Source organism: Scomber japonicus, chromosome 2, assembly GCF_027409825.1.
Source record: "Scomber japonicus isolate fScoJap1 chromosome 2, fScoJap1.pri, whole genome shotgun sequence".
Taxonomy (NCBI): Eukaryota; Metazoa; Chordata; class Actinopteri; order Scombriformes; family Scombridae; genus Scomber; species Scomber japonicus.
In genome coordinates, this window is record NC_070579.1 from 30262018 (window position 1) to 30287013 (window position 24996).

Genomic DNA, 24996 nt, shown 5'->3' on the forward strand with positions numbered 1-24996 from the left:
AGCCTATGAAACGGGTGACTACAATCAGTTATTACACAAGTCTTGAATGAAAAATGAAAATGAAAACATCAACCTCTAGTAGTATTTATAGCCTCATTGTCTTTCTTTCTAGTCAACATGAATGATTGCCATATTACAAATACTACTGGGTCCATGGTCACAGGGCCGGATTAACCTTGGGGCCATTTTGTATGTATTGGTTAGTAATTAGCTATTTGTTTGTGTTAACTTGATTTAGCATACTGCATATTTACATAGGAATAATCACCATGTTATCACAATATACAGCATATTTAAATAACCCTGGCTGGTAATCCAGACGTTCACAGTCAAAACAGTAGGACAAGAAAAGTATGAAAAACTATCTTTATTCTACATTTTTATGTAATTTACCTCAATGTACAGTCTGTAGGATAATTTCTGGAAACAAACAAAACACTGTTCAGAAGAACACAAAATTGATATGCATAACACAAAGGATTACCATAGTTCAGAAAATGAAAGGTGACTGGTTTTGGCACCTGTTGTTAGAGTGGATGCATTTTGGGCATCACAACAAAAAAAAAAAAGAAAAAAAAGAATCTGAAGCGCTTTAACCTGCTTGCCAGGCTTTAGTTTAGTTAAGTTTAGTTTAGTTCAAAGTCCAAGCGACAGACCTCTATGACACTGTATAAAAGATAACACAAAATGTTATTTGGAAAAAGAAATATGATAAAGGTAAGGAAATGAAAAGGTCTATTTACAGTTCTGTAAACTAAGACCATTTAAAAACACTAGCTTAGAAAAATAAAAATAACCCCATGGTGTTGATTACAAGTAACATTTTAGTACTTAACATGCTATTCACATTTCCCTTCATTGTAAGTTTGCTTTTTAACAGGTTAACAGTTATTTCTCCCTGTGTAAACTACAATGACAACAGTCAGAAAAAAAAAAAGTTCCTAAAAGAAAAAAAAAGGATGCACATAGAAGCTAAACCAATGCTACCATCATCAGCTTGGCAGAACGGATATGCTCATTATTTTCACATGCATATGCAAATGATGCAAAGAAAAACTGGTCGACCATTTCTTAGTAGCAAAACAGCTGCCTCATGTAGCAAATCCAGTCATCCTATGTCCAAGACACTAAATTGAAATTGAATACAAATATTTCATTTGTAAAAAAAAAAATGAAGGAAAAAAAAAGAAAATGGTAACAAATAACTGTAATAGGTTTCTTTGTTTTCTACAAGGTTCTGTCACGTCTCGACACACAAACTTGCAGTTTAACACGTTCACCTTCCTCTGCTCCACAACAACAAGCCAAATCAAAAAAAAAAGAAAAAAGGTTGACATGGTGGCATGTTACTTCCCTTTTGTGTCCTAAATCAACAGGCCGATCCCACATGAACACGACTGATAGAACAAGTCCAGACTAAGTATAAGGAGAAAGTAAAGTTTACATACAGGATACAGAAGACATTAAGGAAAAGGAAGAATAAAAAAATCAGGTCACAATGATTGAAATTGAGTTTCTGACAAAGTTTGAACAGTTTCGGTTATTTCACATGAGATTTCTGGTTTTCGCTGTGCTCTTCTCGCTGGTTTTAAAATGGGCGGGGCTCATTTGGAAAGACGTGATGTCAAGGACTTCTGTGCACCAATCAGGATTTTAGCAACATTTGTATCAGAGTGTGATGACCATTGACTGTATATAAATATGGACGTCATATAAAAAGAGGGTGTGACATCATGATTGACAGCTGTGACAGCCGCTCTCAAACATCCATCATATGAAGCCTGACTCTACTGTGTAGGCTCTGGTAGCTCCAAGAAAGGATAACAAGGACATTTTGACTTCACTCGGAAAGTAGAGGGGCATCGTCCATATTTATATACAGTCAGTGGTAATGACGGTTGGTGGGTGGTTTGGTCACTTTCGATGAAATCAAACCAAACTTGATAGTGACTAATGTATAATGTGCTTAAAGTCAGAGATCTACCAGTAACACAGCTACAGTAGAAGCAACACTATAACAAAATGGTCAATTCACAGTGTTGAGGCCTTACAGATGAGTATTGTACACACACACTCCTCCTCCACACAGCCTCGCAACACTCTGATCGACCGGGATGAAGCAGACCTCTCTTCAGTAGATGAAAACAGTGAAGTGAAGGCAGCTAAGCGGATCACAGTTTGGAGCCAGATAGACTGACTGAACTGAGCATCCTAAAAGCCTCTTTTCCTTGCATACAGAGGCCACTTGTACGCTTCTATTACATGACAAAAAAAAAAAAAAATCACTTCACACATCTTGAGATCTCAAAGCAGCTCGAACTGGTCAAAAATGTCTTGTATTGTTGACCCCTCCCCCACCCCCCCATATGAAAATGAACCCCTCTGAAATGCAATACTCAAGTTTCATTTTCCTATTTAACCAAGTTGAAAAATACTGCATGTTATCTGCTCATGACATTAAACCATGAACCGTGATGGCTATTTACAGAAGCACTACTTTAGGGTTGTCATAGAGACTATCGGCATATAATACGGTTACAGTACTATGTCCTCATTGTTGCTTGGTAACCAAATATCAGTTCAACAAAGCTGTGTGCCACGACATGTTCTCTCAACCAAACTTCAAACAAACAAAAAAAAAAAAAGCATCTGGTTCCTTGATCGGTTTAAACGCCGGCTTGTGCTTTAGTTTAGCTTACTGTCACTCAGGGTGCTACTTGTCTGAGTGAGTCTACTTTGGCAGATACACACACAGATTCACAGACACACACACACACACTCTTGCATACTTGGACAAGTTACAACAAAGAACCTCCCTCTCTATAATGATGAGACAAAATGAAAAAAGAAACTAATTGAATGTTGTTCCCATGTTGCATTTTTTTTTTTTTTTTAAAGGCAGTTGAAATATATGCATCTTCCTCCATCTGCATAACTATAAAAATTTCTTCGTCCAATTATAATGTGAATACTGTGTCAGCAAGGCCAAAACGTCTATGATTAAAACTAGTTTACAGTCTACAGCCAATCCAAAACCAGATCTTAAAAGTCAGTTTATAAAAACATCATGAAATATAGTGTGTTTACTCGAGTTTGTGTTTGACTGGAAAAAATAATACAGACATCAAATCAAATCAATTAAAGAACCGTCAAGTGTTTCTTTCTATTTTTTTTTCTTCTTTTGTATAAATCAAACTAAAAAAAGTTGGGTTTTGGCAGATCAATCATGCATACAGTCTTCTGACAGTCATATGATCTGTCTTGCTACTGGTCCTTTATACTTTCATAAGTATCCTCAGAAACCTCCAGTATATATGTATGTATGTATGTATGTATGTGTGTGTGTGTGTGTGTGTGTGTGTGTATGTGCTTGTGTGTATTAGGGCTGGGCAATATATTGATATTATATGGATATCATGATATGGCACTAGATATCATCTTAGATTTTGGATATTGTGAGTATTTTAAAGGCTGCATTAGAGAAAATTGATTGTAGTAATTTTCTGAACTAATTAGTAATCATTAATCATTATATCCACATTACTGATGATTATTTATCAAAAATCTAATAGTCTAAATATTGTGTGAAAGCACCACTAGTTAACCCTACGATATTGCCAAATGTTGATATTGAGGTATTTGGTCAAATTATTTTCCATATCACCCAGCCCAAGTATGCATTATTGATATATGTATATCTATACACACAAAGGTTTACTTAAGTCACTTTAGGGGTATTTACATAGACTTATATTGATTTCCTGGAGACATCCCTTGACATGAACTATAACCACTGCTTGCCTTAACCTCAATCACTGACCCAAAAATCAGGGGGACACACCTTCTGCACAAGCCGTCCCCAATCAACTGGTTATTGGGGATTATATAATAAGTCTGGTGTGTGTCCCTGAAAATGGCTTAAGTTATACCCCCACACACACACACACACATACACACACACACACACACACTGGAGAGGTTTTCCCACCCTGACTCTTTGAGAGAGATCGCTACCCAACTCTACAGGAAAACATACAGTAAGGCGGCAGGAACTCTACTTCTTCTTCTTCTTCTTCTTTTATGTGCAGTTTCTTACTCCTCCTCCTCTTCTTCCTCCTCCTCTTCTTCCTCATCATCGTCCTCGTCGTGGCAGTGAGTGATCTCCTGTGGAGTCTGGGGGAACAGGTTGGGAGGTTTGATCTCGCTGAAGGATCGGGTCAGCTGGTTGCGTTTGCACTCCAGGTCTTTGCAGTCGCTGCACTGGCTGCGGTTGCGTGTAGCCAGCGGTGACTCAGTGTCAATGTCCACGTGGGTATGTTCTACCGTTGACTCGTGGGGCATCTGGGGAGGAAGGAGAACAAGACGGGTGGCCAACCATTAGTATAGTCTGATGCAAGGATTGGTTCTACTCCCATGTACTAAGTTGCTGCTGAGCTGAGGAATATGTTTTCAAAGAAAGAAACATAGAAGGATGTGGCAGCTCTCTGTTATGGAAAATGATTCCAAGTCCAAGAGGAAAGTCTATTCATCTTATTAAATCACCACTATATCCTAATTAAATGTTTTTCTTATGAAATATTGGATACTTTCTCATCATGACAAACAGTAGAGGCTAAAATAAAATCTAGACTTGTACTATTCATGCAAAATGTCATTTGGAGTAATAAAAAAACACTAGTTTATACTGGCTTCCGTCAAAGGTATACTATATGAATAAACTGCATAATGAGAACTATGACTCATGTCCAAAATAATAACTTGCCATGAAGGAGAAAAACCTACAAAAACGCTGGCTTGACAAATGGGTCTGGTTTCCATTCCTACTCAGTTTGAAACAAGTCATTCAGACAATCATTCAAATGCTCACCAGCACGTGCGCAGCTCTGAAGAGGTAGCTGAATGGATAGTACAGCAGGTTAATGAAGGAGGCTGCGTACAGGTCAGCATAGCGCATCACTTGGGAAGCAAACAGGGTCTGTCTGGAGCCACTGCGGAAAAGGCTACCCATCATGCCGTAGCACATGTCCATGTCATGTGTGACTTTCTAAAGGGAAATAAGGAAAATAGGAAGACACTGGTGAACCTGATGATGATATTCGGGCATAAGGACTTTTGATTTTAAAATGCTGATAAAGCAGTAGATATCTTAAACTACATTGAGGATTTACTAGTTTAACCCTACACTGTGTAGTATCTATAATCTAACTCTACACAGTGTAGTATCTAAATTAGGGGCGTTGGTGTGGTTATTCATTAATATGACTGCAATGAAAGAGAACAATCTTTAGATACAGTACAACTTGGAAGAACAGGGTGGGGTCACATCACACACTCTGTAAAGGTGATCATTAACAACTGGACTGACATCAAACAGTGACTTAGTTAAAAGTATGTGGGCAGGCCTCCTGTTGTCACTGAAATGCAGCTGATTAAGGGCGTACCTTGACTCTTCTCTGAATAGTGCTGATGTCCGGCCTCTCGTTACTGCTGCTGTCCAGATGTCTGAGGAAGGACAGACAAGGAAGACGATGAGGACGAGAGAATGCAGGGGGAGGGAGATTGTGGGGGGGATATTGATATCACTCTGCTGAAAGGTAATGTGTCAAAGAGATGGTGCAACAGCATGCAGTGCCAGGCTATAAATAGGTCAGTGAACCCAGTTATCTGCCCCCTTTAGACTTTACCCTATTGAGCCTGTTGTCTCTGAAACACAAGCTCACATGCATGCAAACATGGAGCAAACAATAGTGGTAATGGAGCAAGACACAAGAGATGAGGAGGGAGGTGGGATATGGTGAGGGGGGAAATTAAAAGGTCATAGTTCTTACTTGTAGAGTTCTGCCAAGAAAATGTCCAGACCTTGCAGTTCTTCAAATAACGCTGGAAAACACAAAAAAAGAATTGACATGTACAGTGTTCTGTCTTTCATTAGCTCCAGTATGAATGTTCATGATTCTGTGAATGTGTGATGTATGATTGTAACTATAAAGTGTCAGTTTTGACTTTGGCGCTTACTGATGATTTATACACTATAACCGTTTTTGTTTTTGTTTGACTGGTGCTTTTTCTGAAACTTGCAGGTTTGACATTGCAGCTGCTGTTCTAGGTCGGGTCCCCCGTTGCCGGTGCACGGGATGAAATAACGCTTACTGGTTGTAAAAGTGGATGAGTGAATGCACCTTCAATTTGTTACTATGTGTGTGTGTCTCTGTGCCCTTACAGCTTTTGTCGGTCCACACGTGCAGCTCCTGCGCCAGCTCGGGTATGACCAGGAACGTCCTCCAGCCTTGACGTTTCTTGGACTTGAGGATGTCTCCGAAGATATGGTCACCAATGTACACGATGTCCTTCCCCTTGGCCCCCAGCAAGTCGCACACGATGTCTGAGGATCCTGAGGGACGATGAATTGAAGTTACACATTTTACGTAATGGACAAATCTTCTCTGTTCCAACGACAGATGACTAAATAAGACTGGAGGCTTAAAAGAGGAGAAAGTGTGTATCAGTCTTACCTCCAGAGTAGACTATACCATGCTGCAGAGGACCAGTGTAGGTTCCTATCTTTAGACGCCCTGTTGTCTGATATAAAGAGAAAACACATTTAAACTTGGCACAAGAAGCCATATAAAGCAATAATGGAAGCACTTTCATCAATCTGACTGAGGCCATCTGTTTTTAGATGTGGTTTTCCAATATACACTCAGATTTTATACAGGAGTTGATAATAACAGTTACCTGCATAATTACCAGCCTTAAGGACTTTATTTAGAGTCCATTTACTATCTAGAAACAGTTTGAATTTAGCATTGACATTAGCAAGTACTTCTTCAACATATAGGCTTCTGTAGTTTCTAAGATATCATCTGAAAATAATACCTGCTGTCCTGGTAAATAAAGCCCCCTATAATCAATAATGGATCTGACTGAGTTTTGAGGAAATGTACATAATCTCCACTCCAGCTGCTGTGTTTTTGAACTGTATACAAGCATAGAAATCAGAACCAAATAAACACTGGCAGCAGCTTAAAATGCTGACTTGCAACTGGAATGCATTCATTCTGAATATGCCTGCATTCAGATGCAGTGCACTTATTAGCAACATGATCTCTGTCCCAGCTGTGTCTGCTCACCGTGTCGACTTGTCTGAGCACCGTACCCTCAGCAAAGAACAGAGGCTTCCTGGCGTCCACCAGGATCAGATCAAAGTAGGACTGCCAGGGTCTGTGGGAGGTACCGGGCTGTGGTGGATAGAAACATGCACACACACAAGCAGAAGGTCATACATGCAAGTATGAACATAAAAACATTTTTTTTTAATCTTCACCAGTATGCTGCACTCACTGAACTTAGAGTGTGATCAAAGAGAAGATGAACATAAACACTTCTTACCTTGGGGCCATGGGGGAAGTCAAACAGGTAGGTCATGATTTTCTGTAAGAACACAAACCGCAATAAAATGAAACACAGCAGTGTTTTGACAAATACTGCCAACAACCTGTCAGAAATTCCAGGAACTACATGCGCAGCTTTTTTTCCCAGGAGTTTATTTGGTAGATATTTATCTATTCATCATATCTGTGTTACCACTTCATCTCTTTAAGGCCCTTATTACTGTTTCCCCGAAGAAGCTTCTACAATAACTGCATGTCCATTACTTACATCAGTGTATTTGTAGTCACTATTGGTAGCCAAGAAAACCTTGGCTACTTCATTCATTCTGCTGAGGAGAAGAGGCAGCTTTCCCTGGTGGGAACAGAGGGGGAAAAAAAGAAAGAAAAAGACTGAAGCTCCAAGAATCTTTACAAATCAGCCTCTTCAGAGATTAAAACAAGAATGTGTGAGACTGTGTGTGTGTGTGTGTGTGTGTGTGTGTGTGTGTGTGTGTGTGTGTGTGTATGTTCTCTTTCAAAGTACACTTGTAACATCCACGATGAATACAAACTACTTACATCTTTCACTACATACTTATCCAAGTTCTCAACCGTCTTCTCCTTCAGAGTCCCCTGAAATGAAAAGCGAGAAATCAATCTATTCAGTGACAATCACTTAGTAGTAGTCATAGCAGCAGTGACAGCAAAGCAAGATTTTCTCTTTAGTCAATAAAAAGTCAAAAGGTCCTGCAGTTGCCTCAAAACACAGCTTGTTCTGCTGTGGAGGATTTCTCAGTGTGTCATTGTCAAACATCAAATCAAAGTGATGAGACTAAAAAAAGAAATCTTTGCTCTTCAATTCAGTGGAACTGAAAGCAAAACCTGATGTCCATCAACACTGGTTTAAAAGGCCATTTTTTCTAAATCAGTGTATTGTTGTCCCAGTTATGTGAAAGAATGTGAAAAATAGCTACTTTTGTTTCTTTTACTTGGGTTTTGCTGTGAATTTTTGTGTCTGGGCTGTGCTGCCAGATGATAAATGGATGTCAGTCAGTCCATCCAACACCTGCTAGCCACCTGTTTGGTTCACTTTAATTGAACTCTGGTATGTTTTCCCATTGAGTTCAATTCGCTGAGACTGTCTGAAAAACCTGACTCCGGTGAGGTGTGAGTGAGCGCAGGGATTTTCCTCCATACAACAGAAAATGACAAGTAATTAACAAAAAGTGAGAGAAGGTTATCAGTAACTATTCCTGTAATCCAACTGTGCCTTTTTCTGGTGCTGTCACTATTTGATATGAATATGATCTATTAGATGTGGCTGCAATCCTTACCAATAATGCTCATAATCTATTTTTTTCCCATCTGAGAACATAAACAAACACACAAGAAGGAATAAAATTGCAGCACGACTTGTCAGATGCTGGAATTTGCTTTCTCCACGTTGGTCAGTGATCGCTGATGATGACCAATAAATGATTCATATGTCAGTCTGTGTGACTTCAAGCTTACAGCTCTTGGTCATTTGTAAAAAGCCAGTAGACACAAACTGGACTAGAACTGAAAAGGACACAATGCATCATTTTCCTTAAAGTTTTCCACTTGCACATATTAAAATCTAAAGGGCAGACTGCTATAATCATTGAGCATATTGCATGAGTGGGACCTTGGAATGAATGTGAATGGTTATGTTTGTCTTACCTTGAAGTGGACCCAGTCGACGGCGTCGCGGACATCCTGGAACATGCTCTTGTAGGACATGAATAGGTCGCCATCCTTGAAGCCAGTTTCACAGCTGGGGGAGAGGAGCAGAGACACACACGTACACAGCCGTCGCACAGGCCACATCTTAACAGAACGTTTTCAAAAACATGACATTTGTTTTTTGTTTGCTTTTAAATGGGATAGCCTTCCCTTGTTGGAGGGGTCCCCAGCCAAACAGGAAAGCATTCTCCCCCTAAAAGACCAACAACCAGGTTTCAGAGGACAAAGGACATGCAGCCATTCCAGATTACATTCTCAACAAATTTACAGGCTATTATATCTTCACCTTACAGTAACATTTAATAGATTATCTAATAGCTATATCATTATGTCATTATCCGTAAAACGTTAGTAAAAACTGTTTTCATTGCTGTCTCATTCTGAGAAGAATCCATGCTTTTGTACCATTAGTAGTGGCAGAGATTAAGAAATCACTGTTACAGGAAAAGAATAGTAGATGGATTCTTTTGACTGAACTGAACGTTTGATTTTCATTTTTTACAAAGAATTAGCTGAGATTAGCAGTTGAGGCACCTGGACCCTCCCATGCTGCAGGGCTTGCTCTTGACCCAGATTGGCTTGCAACTGTCTTTGCATCATCATGCGGTGCCCAGAAACTTGTTGCATGATAGGTAGCGTGACTAACAGCTCCTTACCTTGTGTATCTGTCACAGTTGGAGAAGAAATCCACTAGGCAGGCAAAGAGGTAGGTCTCTTTAAAGAAGACATAAACATGGAGAGCAAGAGTGTCAGTATTGAAGCAGCTCCATCAAACTTGTATTTAACTTTTTAAGTCTTGGAGTAATATCCATCATGTAATCTGTTAAAAAGCCCTGCGTTACACACTTTTCTCTCTCTCATGTTCAAAGACTTTACCTGGCAGGTTGAAGAGTGTGTTAAGGATATAAAAACGCTCTGTATCATCTCTCTGGATGAACTTGTTTGGGTACCGCTCACGGGTCTCAGGGCTGAGGAAAGAGAAAACAAAATTGTATTGTAAATTGTATTGTGTACAATCTGTCTCAAAGATGCATCAATAGGAGAAAATTGCTGGACATACTCACCCTCTGAGGAAGTTAAATCCATGGACACACACCAGTATATTACCATAGGCATCAACCTTCAACAGGTTTCCATACATGGTGTCAAAAACAAGCCCCCTGAAAGTATGAAGAACATTTTTAGTGTGTTTGTTTTATCTGTATTTACGTTTGAACTACTATTGTTTCTGATATGATTACAGTTATTATGAGGACAGACCACCAAACTAATTTAGACTTGAGTTGAACTTTGACCAGTTCACCCATCATCATGTCATGTGGGCTGAAATTGGTCTGACCTGGTGGGAAATGATGGATCGTAGACGAAGCTGAGCAGTTCCTGGGGGTAACCGATGGAAACCAGCCGTTCCACTGTGAGCTCGAAACCAAGTGACTCATATTCTGGTGATTTGTACACTAGAAATGAAAAACACACGTGCAATTAGTTCAGCAAAATGTACCGACTGAGCCACCATATGTGTCATAATAATGACACATATGGTGCTGTAAAAATCCACAGGTTTTAGTTTGTCCACAGTTTGTGCAGAGTTACTTGTCGAGTTACCTGGCTCAGCAAGTAAGTTATGTTAATATTTGTTCATTAGCTCCAGTGGCACAACAATAAATCAACAGGTTGTTTGACATTTAATGAACCAAACACTTGGTGGTTGAAGGCTCTGAAATGTGAGAGTTTACTGCTCTTCTCTCTTTGGCATCACTGTAAATGAAATACCTTTGGGATTTTCTGACAGTCAAAAAAACAATAAACATGTTTTTTTAAATGTTGGGCTCTGGTAACCTCAGATGAGAAACTGGCATTTTTAAAACAAATACTTAGCAACACAAACTGCTGAAGGTGTGGGAACGTCACCGTTTAGCAGATACTTGATCAAAGTATTGAATAAATAAAAGTTTGAATTCATCGAGAGGGGAACATGAGTATGTACCGAATTTTAATCGATTTATGTCAGTAATTCATCTGATAGTTTGAAGCATTTTACATTTCAGTCTGAACTAAATTTCATTTCTAGCTTATAGTTGCTTTCATTGTATTTCATTCTGGACCAAACTGATGGATCGACTGACAAAAAAGCACTACTGAATGACACTCGGGCCCTCGATGCACATCACTGGCATGGCTAAAAATTATAAAAGTGAGATTTGATTTACATACTGTTATAATGAATAAGTGTACAGTCACACATTTTCCTGCCCTGTGGAATATAACTCTATATCTAGCTGACAGAGTTCTTCTGGAGGCTGCAGAGCACATGGCACACATGTAAACTTTACATCAACACAGTGCTAAGTGTACAATAGAGGAGCATGACCTGCGGGTGAAGCTGTAATTACACAGCAAACAAAGTGGAAATAGAGGTGACATACAGCCAGTGGACATCGTTTGTATTACACAACATGTCCATGTGCCTTTTCCCAAGGTTACCTCATACATTTAAGACTCAGTGGTGTAATCTCAGTATTTTAATAACATGTTCTCACTCTCCTGTATAACACCTCCCTGCCTCTCTCCTCCTCATCACACACACCCACTGTCCTTTTCTTCCATCAACAAGGGCCTGGATGTTCTGCACGCAAATCCACAAAGAAACTGGATCAGGCGTGAAAATGAAAAATTATTCAACTTTCAGCAGCAGCTCTGATGAGCCCTGCTGAGGCCAACGAGCTGGCACCCTGTCACCGCCAGAGCCAGATATTTACTCTGGGGGTCGTACCAAAACCTAAGCAGGGGTTAGCACTGAAAATAAAAACGCAGATTAGAAACGACTGGAAGAGGATTAAAATGCTATCTGACACTGGGAAAAGGAATATGTCAGATGTTATAAATACGAAAGGGAGAATGCACTCGTGTTGTTGCCTTCTTTCTAACACTCCCAGAGGGGCTGAGGGAGGCCCCTGGAGGGGAAGAAATATTGGCTGATGCTTGAATAGAGGACAGTTGGTGGGGGAACAGCACTGCAAGACAAACAGGAAAACATCTGTGTCCTATTCTGTTAGACTGCAGCAAAAAAGTGTGTGTGCACTAATTATACATTCAGGCTAATCACAGAAGCATAATGAGACACACACACATATATGTGCAGTTACACATATGTCTCGAGTTCAGTAAAGTCTTGACCTGTTGTTGACACGCCCACTGCGTAATCCTGAGTTTGTTTCTACATTATAATCACGTAACCTCTTTCAGTTCAACCCCTCCTCCCTCCTCGCATGCCCCCTGCTGTGTTCTCCCAGCAAACTGAGGAGAGTTTGGGCGCTCTGCCCAGAGCAGTAGCCTACACCAACTACACTGCACCCCCCCCCCCCCAACCCCCAAACTTCTCCTCCTCGCTCCCCTGTCATATTCCTCTCTAAACTCTGAGGCGCTACAAAGAAATCTATTTTGAGAGCCTTTTCCCCTCCATCACCTTTGCTATCATCACTCTCTCTTTCTTTCGTTCACTTTGAAGCTCCGCTCACTTGTTGACCTTGACAATGTGGGACTTCCACCCACACCCATACACACACACACACAACACACAACACACACACACACACACACACACACACACACACACACACACACACACACACAAGACAAGTGGATCAGGAAGTTCTTTTATCATATAATAAACATGGGAGATTATTATCAGACTTTATTGGCCACAGTTGAGACATTAATACTCTTCGAAGTAAAACTAAAACAAGTGGAAGTAAAATTAGGTCAACGACCATTCAAACTTGGTTTCACATCAGTATCTGCCTTTATGCACTAAAAAACATTTAAAACTTCAAATATTGTTCTGTAATATTAAATGTTCATGTCTAAATAAACCATCAAAAGGTAAAGTGTAGAGTAAAACACCCTTATTTAATATGTATTAAGAGTTTAACACTTAAAAACTGAGCTAGTCTGCTTCACCAGGGCTGCATACTGTAACATGCTTTACTATGTTAAATGTGAGATATTTTAGTCATCTGAAACCTTTGTATGAAACCAACAGCACGTGAATTTCACACTATTTCCAGGGAAATATTACAGTATGCAAGCACTGGACACTACACCGCCATAAACATCCCACAATGCAAAGCAGTAGTGACGACAACAACAATAACACAATAGACAATGGCGGACAGAAACCAAGTATATATGCTATTCATAACATATTAGTTCAGACTTTATGGTTGGCACGAGTTACCATGGTTATATGTCTCCAACTGGCAAGGAGGCTCTCAGGAATTGATGTGATAATTTTATGTCAATGTGTCTGAAATGATGCATAGTATTGTTTATTCACACATTATTAAACAGTATTACATATATTGATGCGTAGTATGTGATATCAGACACAGTTAAAGATTGAGTGGGTGGGTTCAAATTCAATTGTGTCACAGTGTCAGCAACAGAAATAAACACAAATTGAATTGAAATATTTCTAAATCCTGATTAGTGCGCAGAAAATATGTGACATTACTTCTTTTTTTTCTTTTTTTTTTACAGCTGAGCCCCGCCCACTTCTAACTAGCTGTCATGTTTTACAGTTACAGTATGAATCATTATAATTGACTTCAATGTTTTTTTTTAAATAACATTACAACCATTTTACATTGATAAACTTGAAAAACACTGCCTGTCCACCTCCTTTAAAAGCAACATTCAGACACATGACACCCATGGCCTACTGTATATTCATTTCACACGTAATACTAGACGCCCCTCGCTATTTCAGATATTGGACTGCTTAGCGGCGGTCAGCGAAGTGATTTGCAGATCTATTTCACATGAAAGCCACGCGAGAGACTACAGGTCATGGAAAGTTTGCATATTTTAGTGAACGAGACATTTGAGAAAATGTTGTCAACAGATGTTATCGAAAACTCGTGTTTACAGCGTTTCAGTGCAGAGCGGAAGTTGTGTGATTGTTGCTTAAAATGTCCTTGACTCCCTTGTGTTTTCTGTTCTATTGGAGTCCTTACTCCCCTGCTGTATGCTCCTTCTCACATTTCTCACGCTATCATTATGTACATGTAAACACGGACACACGTAGACACGCACTCACATACACGGCCATCTATTTACATCTAAGGCGAGAAACGGCCTTCGTTGCACGGATCTGTTACCTTTTATCCCTGATGAGATTGTTGCCAGATAATTATACTCCCGCTACTCCAATTGCTAAAGTGTGTGGCGTCTCCACAGAGTTTATAGGCCAAGTCACCTCAGGTCAACATGTAATATACACCCCCTCGCACACAAGGTAAACAAGCTCGTACCTTTCTACTAATAGACAACCAAATCCAAATCATATTAAGTGTCGCAAACAGGGACTCTATCTGAACCGTGTCACATAGCGATCTATATTCCAGGTCGACACCTTCATCGTCTTAATTTATCTGTAGCTACCAACATGCAAATGTAGGACTTTGTCACAGATTTGTACATTAACAAGCACGCTGTGGAAAAATGAGAAAACTTAAGTACAGCCTCGGGGACCTACATTCCAGCCAAAAGTCTGTTGGAAAACTGGGACAAAACTGTGTGTATCTCTCAGTGCAATCTGCTCCTGACTGTGTTCTTGAGCAACATTTTCTGCAGGCTATTACGTGTTCCCGTTTGGAGCACAAAGAACAGATGAGGCAATGTTGTCTCATGCGATGTTGATTTAGTTCACAAAATATTACAAATGTGTACTGTCTGTGAACGTGATAGTAGTAAATGCTCAGCACTGGGGACATTCAGCTGAACCTTTAAACTTTACATTGTATGTTTGGGTGGTTTATAAAGATCAATAACTTTAACCTGAGTGCCTCTGAGCTCCAACACACACGCTTACTGCTGCCAGCACTGCCAATCCAATCTGATTGAACTGCACAGTCAGGGTGAAGCAAACCACCTGTTGCAGTGCTTTTATAACAATATTTTTATAGGCAATAACTAACCGTTTTTATCCTTGAACTTCAGCTTTTTAGCTAAATTCATAAATATATAATGTTATAGAAAAAAACGTAAGATATTAAACCAAGCTTTAAGAGGCTTTAAAGGGGTAGTTACCTAACTGTATGGATAATTGATAGTAAACATATGGCAATACAGAGTTTATTGTGATATTACCCAACATAACCACATTTTGAAAACACCCACATGTACTTAGAGAAAAAAATAAAAGAAGTATAACTACATCAACCATTTTCCTGTTTTAAGACACAATATAGGTTGCTTTATCATGCCTCTACTGTGGATGCTTAACAAAGGAAACTAAGAAAAAGAAAGAAAAACTAAGAATCTTCATCAGTTCCTTTAACTTCTTTCATCTAATATGATTCTTATTTTTAGTTTAAAAAAAAGTAAATGAACTCTTACATGCACTCAGTAAGTATAAATAGAAACACAGTGTTGAGTATTAGTACTAATCATACAGTTCAGGATGGGTGAGGCTACCATGAGTACTGATTCAGAGAGGTGATTTAACTGTTGACAGGAAGTATGTTCGAGGGATCCTGTTAGACGGCCTACTTGGACTCTTGCCAGCCAATCAGAAACGTGGAAGTACTTCACAATACATTCCACAACCTACACTTTCTCCTTATGCTTTCCACAAATGCTTTCCATACTTAACTTAGTGCTTTTTTAAAATAATGACATCGTATTTTGTCTAGAAAGTTTCTAAGAAAAACTATTATGGAAAAGCACATACTTTAAACACCATTAACACCTTGTAAAAACAGGTATGGCATGAGTCCGAGGTGCTGTGGTTAAGCAGCACCCATTCTGCGAAACTACCAGTTCCGTGAAGTTGATGAAGCACTTCTGTGGTCTGAAGCCTGAACACCCTCCAAAAGATACATGATAGCCATACTTTCAGTAAACATTAACACTTGGTTATGAGCGTCCATAAAGAGTCATGTCAACAGCTGACTGTCTGTAAAACCCTCCTGCCCTCTGCACACGGATATGGCTACACGGACGCAGAAAGGGACCGCGAGTGATCCCCGTCCTCTAGGGAGCCATCGCTAGTGAACTCGACAAACAAACGTGACCTGCTTCTCAAAGTCATGAAGATTTATTTTTAGAGACGAAGACCAAAAACTGGAGCTGAGTCACAGAACAAAGTGGGAGAAAGAAAACGTCAGGATATTTTTGGCCCAGTTACTGGTCAGTTGGGAAAGAGAGAGAGAGAGAGAGAGAGAAAAACTCCATGAAACTAACTTTGTATACCAGAGAGCTACACTTAACATGTTGTAATCCCGGTGTGATAGTGGACTCAATGTGTCACTGGCATTGACCTAAATAATATTTTGCTAGACAACAAGCTGCAGTTCATGGGTGTGATAGTGTAGCCAAATATAGTTTGAAATAGATTTAATGATCTACACCAAACACATGAGGTCAAGGAACTTCAGCAAATACAGTCTTTTTTTCTGATTCCAAAGATCAAAAATCACACATACCCTACATTAATTTGAATAGTTTGCATATTTAATACGGCAAGGAGATGAGATTAATGGTGCGATTGCCTTTTGGATTCATAAATGTACTATTCAGGATGCCAAACGTTGTTAAAAGTTACCAGAGCCCAAAGTGACGTCAGAAAATCAAAGTCAGAAAACATAAAAGCATTTAAAAGCTCACATTTGAGCCACCTTAACCAGCAAACCCTTCATGTTTTACCTCAATCCCAATTTTAAATTCTAACCCTAACCCGTTAATCAAGAAATGATTAGTCAGCTGTTTTGTCTCGGCGACTATGTATGGGACTTACCTGCTAAAGTGTAATCCATATCAAAGCCGAAGCACTTAATCTTCTCCATCGCCAAGCTTCTGTTGACGAACACTCTGCAGAAAATGAGATAAGTAAATGTTTTAGTTGCAATACAAACCATACAACAATAACATCAGCATTCATTCCGGCAGGCTCGAGAGAAGACACTGTTCTCTTTTCCAAAATATTTGCTTGCTGAATAGAGCGACTATAAACCTAGAAAGTTAGATATAGGAGCTCTATTCAGTGGTCACAATGGGCTGATAAAGTGAAAATGTACCAATAAGTGAATTACACAGTTAAGAGCAACACACAAAAACTGAAATGTGTGACTGATTCAGACTGTTTGAGACATACATGCAAGTTTCATGTAGGCTTGAGCAATCTTGTTTAGTGTGTAATATACAGAATATTTGTGTTCAGGTGGAAGTTAAGGACATTTCCACTAGTTGTCTGCATTCAAAATTTTATCTTTAACTTTATCAAGACTTTGTGTGTGTCAGCAGGTCACTGCGTGATTTCTAAAACTAAACAGTGGCCATCAGAGAAAGAGAGAGAGTAAACGTTACTAATAATGTTAAAGAAAAGACACGAGGTACCAAGAGGCGTCTTATGAGGACGACTTGAGGGAAGTGTCACTGTCCTGCCACCACATGTAGAAAGACAAGCAAAAAGTGGCACAACTTAACATATACCAGGAGATTTCATCAAAAGGGTAGCTTTTGAAATGAAAATAAGAGCTGAATAACTATGAAATGCCACACCATGTTTCTGTAGACTTAGCTAGCATGTTGTTGAGTCTACACATTTCATCAGTGACTGGAAGTTACAGAGTGCTTGCTTAGCAAAGGATATTTCAGCACATTTCCTCTTCTTGCTTGCCCATTTTTAAAAAAAGATGTTTGGCTTGACCTTTTAAAAAGGCTTGATGAATAAAGTGATAAATACTGGGTCAACTGTGAATATATCACAGTCGCCGTGTATCACAAGTCACAAACACAACTCAAATTTAAGGTGTTGATTTTAGACAACAGTACCACACACAGTGAAGCACATATTACTTTTTAACTAAAATGCTTAATTCCATCATTTTGCAGCCCTAGAATGAATTTGAGAGACACTAAGTCCAAATTTTAAATAGATGATCAATCCTGTAAAATGACAGGCTTTCAGTCTGGTGTTTGGTAACATCACAGGAAGCTCTAAACCTTGTGATTGTAGCCCTGTAGTCTTAGCCCTGATTGTGTCCATCTTCCAGGAAGCGTCTCCACTGTCCAGCCTCATAAATCAGTCAGGAGGCCGAGGGTCCACAGCGGCCACAGTGATAGGCATTGTTTACATATACTCACTGACACAGCTCTCACAGTAAAAGACACACACACACACATACACACTGCTAGCTTAACTTCGATTGCTGGCACAGACCTTACAGAGCTTATCTTAACCATCTGTGACTGTGCTGAATGTGTAGATGTGTTCCACAAATTTGTAGCACAGGTCAATATTTAGTTATGCTAAAAATAAGATCAGCTCAATGGATATGAAAAACTGGCACACTGAAATAAAACCAGAGTTGGGTCACTCTTACTAAAAACGCAGATGTCTCACACAGACACTCCAAGACAACTAATCTTCACATTAATCTGAGACAAAGACCGTTTCATCCTCACAAATCTCTCATACGTTTGTGAAATACCTCGCTGCAGATCCATAGTGGACGAGTTCCCATTTAGATCTTTGTCCAGAAGAGGACTGGCGATGCATTCTGCACGAAATTAAACCTCAGTTTGACTCTCCGTTGGTCCGACCTGCTCCAGCGACATGGGGCAGCAGCTCTGGCCCACAAACAATGCCCCCCCTGTCCCCCCACCGTCCCCCCTCTCTCTCTTTGCTTTCTTGTCATTCAGACATTTTCTGACTTGTTGCAAAAATGATTGTGGCTATTCCGCGTCGTTCTCTGTTGTTGTGTGCTGTCAGTCAGGCTTGTTGTTGTGCGGCATGATGTTTGTGGGCCCTCAAAGACATCCAGAACAATCACAAGTCAGGTAGAATCAAGCAAGCCCCCCCAGCCCCCAAGCTATAGCTGCTTACATTACTGAGATATTACTGGTTCACAGCACAGCTCGCAGGGGTTAGGCTTACACATTGACCTTTTATTATACAGAAATGTTACCTATAGAAGCACAGAAGGGCAATTCAATACTTGATTTTACATTTAACTTTGGTAGAATGTAAATTAGACTATATTAATGGTATTTAAACATTTTAATGATTTAAGGTTCACAAATTAATAAAAATTCACGTATCCAATTTCCCCCAAGAAAACATTCGAGGTGTTAAAATGTCTGGATTGTGAAAAATGTTCGGATCTTAAAATTCAAGTCAAGTCAAATCAAGTTAATTAAACTGCATTAGTTCAATTCAGACGCCAGAATTCAAGCTTAAACTAACAGACATGTTCAGATGGGGGACTTTTTGTTTTTTTTATCTGTATTTGTGAACTCAAAAAATAAATAGGAAAATGTATCTATCAAAAATATTGATATGCTATCTGTTCAGTAGCATTTCAAATGTAAGTATTCAGACTTTATGGGCATGATTCTCTGCATTTGGCAAAGGAATTATGTTAAATCTTTTCTGTTTTGTCATGTGGTTATCATTTCTCATATGACATGTGTTGCTTGTGGGAGGTGCAGTAAACAGGATGGCCATAAATGACAACTAACTCTCCTAAAGCCACCTCTATTGACAAAGGGTTGGATGGGGTTGACTTGATTACTGTAGTCAGCCTCGACTTTGGTCTCGCTGACAACAGTATTGACTAAAATAGCCGACATGGGACAGACCCCACCTACAAGAGAATCCCTTTACATCTTTCCCTTCATCTGAGCGCAGCTGTGCAGCAATCTGCCAGATTTTTTCCACTGCTCTCTAATCTCATACAGACAGTGATTCCACTCCCTGTGATGCAGTTTATCTGCGCTGGGCAGAGTTGTCAGCCCTCTGCTATGTGATACTCAGCTCTTGCTATCAGGCTGCATTGTCTCGGCCGGCTCTTACCTTGAAGGAATGGTCTGTGTCTGTGAGATAAACAAAAGGTCACCTTTAAGAGTCTCTTCAATTTGAAAAAAATGATTAAACTGATCAAGCAGCTTCAGTGAAGTTAATTACACAGAGCTGCTCTCATAAAAGCACAAAAGCATTCAAGAATTCAGTATGCTAACACCAACTTTGCATCTTTCATATCTTTGCACGTGTGTGTGTGTGTTTAGGTCACACATGAGTGACAGTTGCATTAACCTTGTGAACACAGCATGTTATATAATGGTGTGGAACAAGAGTAATACCCAGTGGACATACAGGCTGAGTTAAACATTAAACAACAACGCAGGCTTTATCTGGCTTTCAGCCAGCATGGCCACAGGGGCAATCAACAGGTACAGACACTAGAGTCACTAGAGTGTCTGTGTATGACAAAGCTCCCCAGTTGTGCCACTTAATAAAACAACTTAAGTGTCAAAACAGTGTAATCTCTGTAAATGTGGAGAACGTCAACTCACCTTTAAGGCAAATCTGAGCTAAATATGCTTCAGATCCATGCACTTGCTCTCCTAACAGTGTGGTGACATTTTGCCAGGAGGCAGGCAGGAATTTTGCATAACAGTCATAAAACCACACCCGAGACAGAATCGACTGTGTGTGAAACCGAACTTAGCAAAACTTGCATCACAGCATATTGTAGTTCAAATTCACTGAGCAAAATGACATGACCAAGTGGGTTTTGTGTAATACATAATGACACATGAATAAATACAGTTAGTACAGTAAGTACACACCCTGTAAGTACACACCCTTAATAATGAATGATTATCAGGTATCTAGGTATAAGAGAAACAGTCTATGACATTGGGTCAGTGCCAGCTAGCAAGTAAATAATATATCCTCAATATGTGTTAGTGTGGATGGTCAATGACATCTTGTTTTGCTGAAATAAGGAAGTGAGACAATGTAGAAAATGTGTCCACTAGATGCAATATTTAGGCTCGGAAATGTGAAAAGTTAGAGATTTTAGCTGAAGTTATTCTGGTTTTAATGGCAGCTTTTAGAATAAATTTGACTTTTCTGACTGAGTGAAAAAAAAAATCAGTGAATGCTTCTAACAGTGCAGCCATTCATAGTACATATGACCTAATTTCAGTACTGTTGGGTGATGATTAGAACGGTGATTAAACCACAGGAAGCATCGGATCAGACTTGATCAGGGCATTAATGACGGAGGTTTACCAGTTTAATGATGACCAGTGATTGCACCACAAAGTGACCCTGACTTTCTGGGTGGTTAGCATATATACCTCTGCAAATGATTCAATAAAACCCTGTTAGTTTGGTCCTCCTTTACCAAAAATGTTGCTGAACAAATGGAAACAGACATGATGGATTGTTGGCATATCTAAATTTCTCCTAATGTAATATTACGATAGGAAATACTGAGGTTCATATTTTGTTATGCATCTTTTAGTCTCACCCTCAGGTGGCTGTTGTATCATAAATGTGCTGCAGAGGAATGGATTCACTTACATGGCAATCTCTGAAGCCACAGATGTTGAGCAAATACTTTGGTTAGAGTTGGATGAACCTTATCAGTGACTGTTGCAGACTGTTCATGCAGATAGTTCATGTTTGGTATTTGTTATCTTAATATAGGAGATTGTTACAAATGTAGGACATAAATGTAGGTCATTATATGTCATTGTTATGACTAATTCATCTGCAAGTAGGGCACCAGTTTAAGCAATGATTGGAATATTTTCATCAGTGTCACTTTGACACAAAAGTAATGATTGTCTATTTCTATTCTTAAATCCCTTCAAAGTTACAGTCTGAGTGTTTTTGCTATTTTGCCCACAGTCGTGTTTCACTGTGGAAGGGCTAAATATTTTGTCTCGCTTCACAATTCCCATCCGGATTGTAGTTTAAGGTATTTAGAAATGTGTCGTTCCTGGCCTGGGACCTCCACATGTTTCTTACCTGTGGTACGGTTCTCTCCTGTATTTTTTCATCGTCATGCCGTCCATGTTGGCAGGCAAGTCTGCATAGTTCTGCAGTCTGTCACTCCATGAAGTGGTCATCTTTAAAAATGTTCAGTGTCTGTAGAGAAGGGAAGCAGTGCATGTGGAGGGGATCGACTTTAAAATGACAGGTCACACAAAAAATGGCAACATGATGCACATTAAAAATACAACACTAAAAAAAACCACAAGTTAAGAATAGAGCGGCAAAGATTCATGGATTAGGCAATTAATTAAATCAACAGAAAATAAATGTGTAACTATTTTGATGATGGATTCATCATTTTAGTAATTTACGAAGCAAAAATGCCAAAAGATTGAAGTTTTCTACTACTTTAATGTGATGATTTAATGCTTTTCTTTTTCATAGGACATTGAAAGCTGAATATCTTGGGATTTTTGACTGTTGGTCAGACAAAACAAAACATCTGAAGACACCAGCTTTGACTCTGGGAGACTGTAACATTTTAATATTTTCTGCCATTTTATAAACAAAGCAGTCAATGAATTTCATGAAATAATCAGTAGATTAATCAATTGTCAAAAAATAACTGTTTGCTGCTGACCTATTTAAAACAGTCAGGATACAGTAGTTTATTTCAAGTCACCTTTATTTACAGCAGTGATCATTTGGACAAGTGAAACTAGATCAACTGAATGACACACACAGTTTCAACCTATATAAACTGTAACTTTAAAGAAGTTACAACTATTATTTAAATATATGTGCTATGCTCAGCATCATCAGTAAGACGAAACTGTTGATACAATTACAACACAATAGATCCTAAAGGCTACCATCAATCAGTGAGGGATCTTCTCGTAGTGTTCTCAAACTGCAAATAGAAGTCATGCAGGAGCAGAGGAGGATGAGGCGCCATAGGCATATAAATACAGTGAAGCCAGCGGGGTCACTGAGGTTGTTTAATAGACATAGCAAATATCTGACACTCAGCTCTCATCTGTCTTATGAACAGTGTTACACTAGTACAGCCTGGCACAAAACAACCCGTCTTGATTATACGGCAAAGTCAAAGAACAGAGCCATGGGGGTGACTGAATCGAAAACCCGTGAAAAGATTTAACGTGGGGCTGTGCTCGCAGGCTATATTTATGACGAGAAAATATAGTGAAGTACTTGTTCGATTAACTCATCAGCTCACACATACACAGTAGGCTCAGATAGAGAAAAAACAACCATGAGATGCAGACAGATCTGTTAAGGATGAAGTTCTGCCTTTGAGGAATGTAAGCCTTGTCTTGTTAATGACTTCAGTTATGTGTGTGTTTTTTTCCCCTCTATGCTGACACTCTATATCCCCCTCCCCTCTAATGTCACTGGAGGCTGGGCTGCAAGAAAGGGAAGGCAGAGGTCAGCCTTCTTGTGTTCGGACAAATGCAAAACAGATTCACATGTTAACAGAGGAGAACTGTCAACAAGACCACAAACATTAGCATTAGATATTAGAGACAGGTTTACAGGACTGTGAAAGGTATACGAAGGCTTCAACATGTTCAGATTTGTACATCCTGACGTCTAATGCACAACAGGAATATCTGCTAATAGGGACACAGCTGCCTGACTGCAGTCAATCTACTGCATGATGTCTCTTAGTTCATTACTGCTTAGCTAATGCCTTTATGACACCTTGTACCACGGTATGAAGAACTGGTCCAGTGGGGTCTGAGGGGAGCTCTGGTTTTGGGAAGATAAACAGCTAAGAAGCAGTCAGCAAACCTGTAAACAGCTACGACTTTAAAAAAAAAGAAAAAAAAAGAAAGAAAAAAAAAGAAAAAAAGCTAAACTTGTAATAGTCTTTGTCGCTTCACGTCGACGTTTGTTTTAACAAGACAATACGTATCCTTCACTGTCACTCAGGTTTATGCTCGGTGACTGTGTGGCTTAAATACTTATATAAAGAGTGGTTAGAAAGAGATTAGCTCAAGCTACTGTTAAAGTGTCTTTACAAGCTAACAGCAAAGAAGAAAAAAAGCCTTTCTTCACACAGTGAGCGGACAGTTATTTGCTCAACTGTGAAAGCTAGCTAACAGCCTCTAGTCCTGCTATCTGTTGTCCGACATTGATGAGAAGGACAGCGCAAAAAAAGTGGTCCGGGTAAAGCTAACGCTGGTTAGCTGGCTTTGATGCAAAAAAACAAAAAGCAAAAGCCACAAAGTGTCGGGGCAGATTTGACTGCGTTTAGCTCGCATCCTGCATTACTGTACTCACCTCTGAGTTCCTCAATAAAACCACTGCAGCCTCAGTTAGTCTGAGCATGCGCCTTGAGCAGTGTGAAAGTCGGAGGAAAGCGCTAATGTGTACAGTAGATTTCTACAGAAAGCTGCAGTCGGAGCCGTGATGTCTTCACTGTAAAGCCAGGCAGCAGATCAGCGTCCCTCCTCTCTCTCTCTTTTTCTCCCAGCTGTTGTTATGAGACATTCAGGGGGCGGTGTTTACTCCTGTCTGTCATCAGGAGGCGGGACTGTCTGTAGTCGTGGCACAGACACGTGACATCCTGCATCTGATGTCAGGAAAGTAACTACACTCACTGAAGTACTGCACTTTGATACAGGTCTGAGGTACTTACGTTAGTTGAGTATTTACATTTCATGCTACTTTATGCTCCCTCTTCAGGATTTCCGTCATTTAAGAAGGACATATTGTACTTTCTACTCCTCTACATTTATTTGACAGCTTCCTACTTTGCAGATGAAGTTTTGATGCAATGAATAAAATACCACACATTGTTAAAAATGAAACCAGTGGTTTGAAACCTTTTTGTCTTTTGACGTCTTACAAAAAGCAGTGTGTAGTCAGGCTCACATTTCAGATGTCTGTGAGTTGTTAACAGCTCCACCAAATACTTATTTTTTTCCCTCTTGACTTCTCACATGGTTTCATTTCAATACATGTTCAAATGATCCAACATGTCACCAAAAATCAAAGATGAGAGAAAAAGTCCAAAAACTGAAAAACAGATTTGTGCATCAGAAC

At 39.5% G+C, this 24996-nt stretch overlaps 1 protein-coding gene across 2 annotated transcripts; it reads right to left on the bottom strand.

The window, feature by feature from the left end:
* Window positions 1–350: 350 nt before the first annotated feature.
* On the bottom strand, window positions 351–24399 carry nt5c2b (5'-nucleotidase, cytosolic IIb). 2 transcript variants are annotated; one of them, XM_053341482.1, is made up of 18 exons: window positions 24232–24399; window positions 21961–22080; window positions 16933–17006; window positions 10474–10591; window positions 10199–10294; window positions 10011–10102; window positions 9791–9848; window positions 9072–9165; window positions 7950–8003; window positions 7660–7743; window positions 7390–7431; window positions 7131–7238; window positions 6513–6579; window positions 6221–6391; window positions 5829–5880; window positions 5442–5502; window positions 4868–5044; window positions 351–4341 (listed from the first exon to the last, which is right to left on the bottom strand). In XM_053341482.1, the coding sequence occupies exons 2-18, from the start codon at window positions 22059–22061 to the stop codon at window positions 4093–4095; spliced, it is 1698 nt and encodes a 565-aa protein (XP_053197457.1). In that variant the 5' UTR covers window positions 22062–22080; window positions 24232–24399; the 3' UTR covers window positions 351–4092. The 2 variants fall into 2 exon arrangements, with proteins under 2 accessions (XP_053197457.1, XP_053197464.1); XM_053341489.1 differs by lacking the exons at window positions 10011–10102; window positions 10199–10294; window positions 10474–10591; ... (1 more) ...; window positions 21961–22080; window positions 24232–24399 and having other exon boundaries at window positions 9072–9327.
* Window positions 24400–24996: the final 597 nt, after the last annotated feature.